This window comes from Poecilia mexicana, unplaced genomic scaffold (assembly GCF_051168715.1).
Source record: "Poecilia mexicana isolate PSO_F unplaced genomic scaffold, ASM5116871v1 scaffold_22, whole genome shotgun sequence".
NCBI lineage: Eukaryota > Metazoa > Chordata > Actinopteri > Cyprinodontiformes > Poeciliidae > Poecilia > Poecilia mexicana.
This window is the reverse complement of record NW_028263391.1, coordinates 23,312,720-23,321,502: the sequence shown is the minus strand read 5'-3', so window position 1 is coordinate 23,321,502 and position 8,783 is coordinate 23,312,720. Positions and strand designations below refer to the sequence as shown.

General features: G+C 35.4%; 1 protein-coding gene across 1 annotated transcript; it reads left to right on the top strand.

Annotated features, from left to right (window-relative positions):
* Positions 1–774: 774 nt before the first annotated feature.
* zmpste24 (zinc metallopeptidase, STE24 homolog) lies at positions 775–7,983 on the top strand. The gene is made up of 9 exons (XM_015007008.2): positions 775–1,160; positions 2,236–2,382; positions 3,721–3,924; positions 4,009–4,161; positions 5,142–5,283; positions 5,365–5,543; positions 5,629–5,730; positions 6,366–6,509; positions 6,824–7,983. The coding sequence occupies exons 1-9, from the start codon at positions 1,053–1,055 to the stop codon at positions 7,046–7,048; spliced, it is 1,404 nt and encodes a 467-aa protein (XP_014862494.2). The 5' UTR covers positions 775–1,052; the 3' UTR covers positions 7,049–7,983.
* The last annotated feature ends 800 nt before the right edge of the window (positions 7,984–8,783 follow it).

Genomic DNA, 8,783 nt, shown 5'->3' with positions numbered 1-8,783 from the left:
TACTTCAAAACTAAAGTATTTTGAAGTGTATTCTGATTTACAGGGAGCCAGTGGAAGAACTTTACAACTCAGCATTGTAGCTCTTAATCAGGAAGACATAACCTTGATTGTCACCACGCTGTTCCTCCAGGTGTCCTTAAATCCTCCACAAGTTGCAGCTCAATGAAAATACAATGAGCCTCTCATAAATGTGGCTGTTACTGCAAGAAGAAAAGTAAACATTAGTGCTTTAATCCTGGAAATGTTCTTTAGGTGATAAAATCCTGACTTTGTAATTATTTTATGTGGCTCTGAAGGTTCAGGTCAGAGTTCATCTACACCCAGATTTCAGGCCTGATGAGCCAAAGCACAGCGATGGACGAACAATGACCCAGTAGAAGATGAGCAGCAGGTTGTACGTAGTTTATCTCTTCTTTTTACATGTTGATTCACAAATATTTTTGTCTTTAATGAGTGTTGGTCTATTAAACCGACACGCCAAGTATGCAACAGTTGAAATCAGGTGAGTTTGCCACTCGCAATATGGCGGATGAACTAGCATTGTTACCATTTTGTAGGTTTATTAAATTGGTTAATGCCATTCGTTTACAACTTATTGACTCATTTCGAACGATTTTAACCCCGTTTTTTTTAAAAGCCGTTAGTTTTCTTGCCAACCGCTAAAAGAAGAACAAAACAAGACGTTAGCTCAAAGAAACGACTTGGTTTTAATGAAGCAACTGCGCCTCCTGGTGTCAGAAATATCACCATCTCGGAATTCATTACGCGGCGGAACTAACGTTAAACCCTTTTGATTGGGGACGGAAAACGTTGAAACACTTCACCGACGGGCGCTTTGGGAATCTTGCATGAATGGGGAAAACGGTGAATGTCGCAGTTTTGGGAATGAGAGCCGGATGTGTAGCTTTCGTGTTTTAGTCGGTGTCTGTCGGATTAACGCAGAGTCGTCTTGTTCTCCGCTGCGGGAAGTTTGAAGCGCGTGAAGCGGAAGCGCAGTAGCCATTAGCCCGATACCTGTCAAGTCAGTCAGAGGAGAAAAACCCAGAGAAAAGATGTTAAAAACTCTTTTTCTGCTGCCCGTTGAGACGCAGATATTTTATTCAGTCCTGGTATTCTCATGGACGGTTTATCTCTGGGAGGCATACCTGTCCTGCAGACAGGTGAGTAAATGTGTTTTTATCTTTCTGTACAGAATAAAAAACCTCAAATATTAAACATAGCTCTAACTGTTGTAATATGAAATAAACGCAAATTAAAAGGTTAAATTAAAGGTGTGTTTTAAGGCATGTTTCATGTCTTTGTCATGCTATAGCAACAACATGTGATTTTTAGTATTGCGTGATTAAATAAACTCCAAAGTTATGTATCATGAAATGGGGAACAAATGTACACAACGTTGTTCAAGTATATTTTAAATAAAACACCCAATAAGTTCTGCTCATTTATTTATATATATATATATATATATATATATATATATATATATATATATATATATATATATATCTATATATATATGTGTGTGTGTTATTTTTGCTAAATATCTCAAGGAATATTACAGTATATGAGTCACACTTCTGATTTCTTTGAGTGTAAATAATGATAAAAACCAAAATAATCCCCCCAAAATATAACTTTCCAATGAGAGACTGAAGTTTGAGGTTTTTAATGTTACAAACAAAATGTGGAGAAATTATTATTTATTTATTTTTATTTTTTCAAGAAAGTGTTTGAGGTTGGGATTACTAGATTTAATAAAGACATGCTCTAAAAATAATCAAATCAACACTTATTTTAATCCTGAGTTAGAAAATACAGTTTTTACAAGCTGTAATGGACTTCATAATTCATTGCTGTTCTGGCTTGCACAACTATTTTTGTGGTAAATGTTAGTAAAGTTACGGTGACACAGCATCTTAGGACATAGATAAAGACACGAGTCAAGTTCTCCTAAAACAAGAAAGTGAGATTAAAGTTAACATGTTACAATTTTACAAACCGAAAACGTTCCAGCATTTCCTTTCAGCTTTTTATGTCTTCAGTTTACAGAGCAGAGCATATCAGATTTAACTACAAGATACTATGGATTACTGTTAAAAACAAAACCAAAACAATATCTGTTTAAAAATAATCGCTTGTCTGAACATTAGATAGACATTTAAAACTTTAATTGTGTGAATAAATAGAAATTTATGGGTTTCTAACACTATTTTTCGACCTTTTCCTGCCTGGCAGAGGAAAATATACCGGACAACCATTCATGTCCCAGAGGAGCTTGGAAAGATCATGGATCCTGACACTTTTGAGAAGTCGCGTCTGTATCAGCTGGATAAAAGCAACTTCAGCTTTTGGTCGGGGCTGTATTCAGAGATCGAAGGAACAGTAAGAAGAAAACCAGAGCGCTCATTTTACAGATATATTTACAATTCGCTGCTTTAACGCTGCAGTATGTAACTTTTATTTTAAATTTTGTTTTTACATATTTGTTTAAACTATCAAGTCGTGTCTGTTTGATATGAAGCAAATAATCTGTGAAAATCTGAACTCCCCTACCTCACTCTCCATATGGTGCAGCCACAAACGACGGTGGATTAATGGTTTTCCTGTAACTGTAAGTTGTTTCTGCACCATTTGCACGTTTAACAGCACTTGATTGACAGCACTAAGCCCCGCCTCCTGGCTCTGATTGGTGGTTTCTGGTTCGGCGCAGGAAGGAGGTGGAAGAAGTTGATTTTTTTTTTTTTTTTTTTTTACAGATGAGATGTCTCATAATAAACTGTCACGACATGTTTAGAGTTTTAAGAAATATGCAAAAAAAAAAAAGCAAAACATTTTTATCTAAAAGTTAGATACTGCAGGTTTAATGTAGGGATGCACCAATCCACTTTTTTCACTTCTGATGCCGATATCTGAGGTTTAGATGCAGAAAAACAGATGAATTGATGTAAAATACTGCAAAAACATAAAATCTTACCAATTATTTTTGGTCTAGTTTCTATTACAAATATCTCTGTACATTTGAAATAAGACAAAACTAACTTTAAAGTAACTTTTCAGGAAAATAGGAGCTTATTTTAAATCAGTAATTCCTTGATATTAATGATAAAGTACTAGTTAATTTGGTGGATTATTTCACTTATAAAGTGCTAAAAATATCTTGTTATAAGTAGAATAATCTCCCAGTGGATCTAGTGCTTCTTGATCAATATTAAGGCATTAGTTGCTTAAAAAAGCTGCTATGTTGCTGAAAAGATACTTTTGAGTTAGTTTTGTCTTATTTCTAGTGAACTGAGATGTTTTACTTGAAACTAAACTAAAAATATTTGGTGAGATTTAGTGTTTTTGCTGTGAATGTTTTTTTTTTTAACTACAGACATAAATGTACTGAATTACAGAACAAATAAATACACCAACAGCTTCATAGGTTGGTCTAAAATGTAGAAACAAAACAGATTTAATGTCTTTTCTCATTTAGACTATAACAACTGATGTGAAATAAACAATAAACACGTAAAATTAAACGGCAACAAACCTTTCAAATGGTTCAGAAAGTGAGATTAGGAAGATAAATACTGTAGTCTAAAATAAGTAATGAAGCATAGAATTAGACTGAATAGATCTGCATAGATCCAGAGTGTTTTTAACTACCAGGACTGACACAGATATTGATACGTGATCGGTGTTTAAGTAAACTTAACGTTTTGTTTATGGCCCTTTCAGCTGATCCTGCTGCTGGGCGGAATCCCGTTTCTGTGGCACTTCGCCGGTTCTGTGACGGCTCGGTTCGGGTTCGGCCCGGATTACGAGATCATCCAGTCGTTGGTGTTCCTGACTCTGGCCACGCTGTTCGGCGCCGTAACCGGACTTCCCTGGAGTTTGTACAGCACCTTTGTGATTGAGGAGAAACACGGCTTCAACCAGCAGGTTTCCTGCCTGAAAAACGTTTTTTCCTCTCATTTCTAAAAGCTTTTTCTGGTAGATTTAATTTCTCCCCCTCCTTCCGCCCAGACGTTGGGCTTTTTCCTGAAGGACGCGGTGAAGAAGTTTGCAGTGACCCAGTGCATCCTGCTGCCGGTGAGCTCGCTGCTCCTGTACATCATAAAGATCGGAGGAGATTATTTCTTCATCTACGCTTGGCTCTTCACGCTGCTCGTCTCTCTGGTCAGTGAGGAGATCTTCCTCCATTTTCCTCTGTCGGTTTCTCTCGTTTTGATTTTAGGTGAAAAAAAAGTTTTTTAAACTGTAAAAAAATGTTTCTCAAATTTTATTGTACTATTTTTTTCTAGTTGAAATTATAAGAACAAAATTATATTATCACAATGAAGTCGCAATAGAACCAGAAAAACATTTAATGAGAGCATACTTTGATATTAAGTTACTAAAATCAGTTTGTGTTTCTTTCATTGTTTCAAATTCCTACTGGTAATAATTTGATGCTGATGTGTTAAGAGACAAAGTATTTCACTATTTTTTATAACTTTACAAGGTACTCATCGTTCCTCATTTTAATTTGTAGGTGTTATAATTACGATTTCATTCTACTAATACTACAACTTTATTTTTGAATATTTATAACTTTTTCTCATATTTTTACGACTTTATTCTCATAATATTGACTCTTTGTAGTATGAATTTATTTGTTAGTCTGACTTTTTTGTATTAAATTTTATTCTCATGACGATTTGTTGTGTAACTTTGTTCTTGTATAATTAAAATTTTTTGTATTATTGTGACTTTATTCTCATAATATTGGCTTTTTATCATACAGATTTATTGTTGTTGCAACTTTTCTTGTATTATTTAAAGTTTTTCTTGTATTATTACAACTTTATTCTCATTTTCTTTAACTTACTGTCGTACGACTTTAATCTCATTATTACGACTTTATAAATTACTTTTTGTCATACAGTTTTATTCTCATGCTGTTACAACTTTTCTTGTATTATAATGATTTTATTCTCATAATATTTTGTCTTTATTCTTATAATTGTTTTAAAATACACATAAGTTTGTAGTTGTAACTTTACAAAATGTTTGACTACCTTCAGAAGACTCTGTACATTATTTCAGTGTTTAAATGTTTCCTCAGTTGTTGCTGTATTTTCTGCTCCACTGATCCGCCTTTGCTCTGGTATTTGAAGGTTCTTGTGACCATTTATGCGGACTACATCGCTCCGCTGTTCGATAAATTCACCCCGCTGCCAGAGGGCGAGCTGAAGACAGCGATAGAGGACATGGCCAAGAGCATCAGCTTCCCTCTCACTAAACTCTACGTGGTTGAAGGTAGAAATGTTTAGATTGTGAGAAGTCTTAAACTCTGGGAGGAAACGCGTTCCCGGATGACTTTGTTTTCCGTCTGCCCAGGTTCGAAGCGTTCTTCGCACAGCAACGCGTATTTCTACGGCTTCTTCAAGAACAAGCGCATCGTGCTGTTTGACACGCTGCTGGAGGATTATTCCCCTCTGAACAGCGCCGGAGAGCCGCAGTCAGAGACGGAGTCGGACCCGGAAGAATCGTCCAGCGAGACGAAGCAAAAATCCAAGGTGGAAAAATCAACATTCAAATCCTCCTCACACAGGACGTTATGGAAGTGGAAACATGACGGGATCATTTTAATTTTCTTCACAGAAGAAGCAAGGCTGCAACAACGCGGAGATCCTGGCGGTTCTGGGTCACGAGCTGGGCCACTGGAAGCTCGGCCACACCGTCAAGAACATCGTCATCAGCCAGGTGATCAAAACTAATCAGAAATGGATCGGTTTTTAATTCGCCATCACAGCTTTCATTTAGCTGTTTTAAAGGTTTCATTTCTGTGAAAAGTCTTTCAAAATGCACAGTCTTGTAACAAAGTTCAATTAAAAACTTAAATTTGGAAAATGTACATACACCAAATAAAAAGATATGTATGTTTGTTTTATCATTGTCTGAAGTTAAAGCTGAGTAAACTTTTTATTTGCTCAGTTCAAATTGGCAAAATTAATTATTTTTCCTAAATTCAAGAAAATTTAGCAAGAATATTTTTATTTAGAGATTTTTTAAATTTTCTTTGTATATTTACTTTGAGCAGGAAAGTAATTTGTTTTATTTATTATTCCTAATGGCTCAGTGACTTATTGATCTGTTTGATAGAAAAAATTGGCTTATATTTTATACTTTAAGCGATGTCATTAAAGTTGGATGATTTTTTTTTTTTGTGTTTTGTAACATTTCAAAACATAAAAGTTTTGCTTAAATTGTCCCTGCTGTGGTGCTGGAAAAGTTTGAGAAGTTATTTTGAATTTTCCTGTGCTAAATGTGTATGAACCCTGGATCAAACAGTGCTTACTGGAGCAGATATAATTTATTTCATTTTTTTGTGTCTGCAGATGAATTCCTTCCTCTGCTTCTCCCTGTTTGCGGTTCTGATCGGGCGGACGGAGCTGTTTGTGGCTTTTGGATTCACTCAAAGTCAGCCTACATTAATTGGCTTGATGATTATCTTCCAGTTCATCTTCTCTCCTTACAACGAGGTAATTTGGGTCACCAAACTGTTTATTTCAAGTTGTTTTAAAGCTGAAAGTTACTTATTAATTAGTTAATTTAAAATTAGCTGCTTGAAGTGATCGCTTCCGTAGCAAATCGGTCATTTTTAAATGAAAAGTGGACGCCGCTCCGTCTTGCAGCTCGGCTGAATAAACGCTATTATTTTTAATATTTTTGAGGAGTTTTGTCGAGAACAGAACCGCATAACATGCATTTTCCACTCCACACCGAGCTCCGTTTGGGCTGTTGTTGTTTGATAGAATTTCGCGATTAATCCACCTCCTCCTGCTCTGTTTTGCAGCTGCTGTCTTTCTGTCTGACGGTTCTGAGCCGCCGGTTTGAGTTCCAGGCGGACGCCTTCGCTCGCGGCATGGGCAAAGCCTCAGAGCTTTACTCTGCCCTCATCAAGCTCAACATGGACAACCTGGGCTTCCCTGTGGCAGACTGGCTCTTCTCCATGTGGCACTACTCCCACCCGCCCCTGCTGGAGCGCCTCAGGGCGTTGGGGAACGTCAAGCAGGACTGACGCGGCCGGACGGGGGAGCGGCGGGCGCCGCCTCCTCCTGCAGGCCTCCGCAGACCCCTCCTTGCCCTGTGACGCTGCCTGGTCTTTTTTTCTTCCCACCTGTCCCCCAAACATTGAGTTTTACCTTATTTTAACACTTCACTGTCCAAACATTCAGCGAAACCAAAACAGATCAGCGAAAAGCGTTTTCTCAGTGCGGCTTGCTGTGAGGAATCATCTGGACAATGTTTGTTTAGAAAAAGATAGCCAGACTACAGTTTACAGATTGATTTGGCAGTTTGTTTTGTTTTCAACTTATTTATTAATTTCATTCTGTACATATTTTAAAAGGAAAAAATACATTTTAGGATTATTTTTCAGTATTAGGATGTCAAACTAGTGAGGAATTTCTTAGAATAGTCTTTAAATTAGCTATTCCAGTTGTTTATTAAGTAGAAGAACATCTGTAATTATGGCGACGCTTTTTACAGATAAACAGGCCAGATTCTGATTCGTCCTGCAGCTGTTAGCCCTTGAACTGTCAATATCAAAACCATTTCATTTGTTGCTTTTAATGAACAATTTGATTCATTTTCATTTTCTTTAGAGGAGTAATCATCACGAACGTGAGTGCCTCTGAATGTCTTTCTGTTCTGATAGTGATGTGAAAGTTTTAGTTTCATTTTTTTTCTACATGAACTGATTGTTTTTGTTTTTATTCTTATTTGCCTGCAGTCGAGGGTCCAACCAGCCCTGTACATAATGTCGTTGGTAGTGAATGTGGTTGGGAATTTTACGTTTAGTTTCTTCCCGTGTTACCTGGCAAGCAAAATGTAAAATATTTTTGGGGACGTTGGGAGGCGAAAATTTTCCTTCAGCACACAAGGCAGAGTTTGGTTTGCTCAAAAAGGGGATTGAAGCTTTCTTTGCTGTGTTGAATAAAATTCTGCAACGCATTCCATTTTCCCATCTGGTTCTGATCATAAAGTTATAACTCTGTTAATTTTAGACATAATTGAGAAAATAGCTGCTTAGATGTTTTAAAACAGTTTTAATCAAACCAAAAAATGAGGCAAAAATAAGTTTAAATGTATTTTAAAAATATTTTTATTTAATTCTGAATTACATTATAATTTTTTTTAATCACAAACTTTCTCCTTTCTTCTTATGAGACTTTATCTCATAAGTATGACAAATTATTCCATAAATAACAGATGAATTTTCAACTGAGATATTGTTGTAACTATGAATATTTATCCTCAATATTTTGTAATTTGATACCCTATTTTATGAGATATTCCCTCAAATTCTTTCAGAATTCAGTGTCATTCATTCATTCATTTCAGTAACTTAATTCACCAAGTGAAATAAATTATGTAGCTTAATTCTATACAAAGTGATGTTTTCAAATCAAATTTCTGTTAATTCTGACAATTTTTCATTCAGAGTGAATTCAAACATGTATAAAATAAAATGTATAAAAATGACCATTTCATGTTTGATATTCTTTCATAATATATTTTAAATATTTCTCCTTAAAACACTAAAGTATAACACATTGGTATAACTACTATTAACAGCAGAAATTAAACCACAGTAAAATTAAAAACAAAAAAAATTTAAAGCACAAATAAAATAAAAATAAAATCTTTTTTATAGCTAATTAAATTATGATATAATTTAGAAAAGTGTGATTGCAGGACCTGTTCTAATTAAAAAAAAAGATTTACAAAAACATTTTTGTAATGTTTTTTGT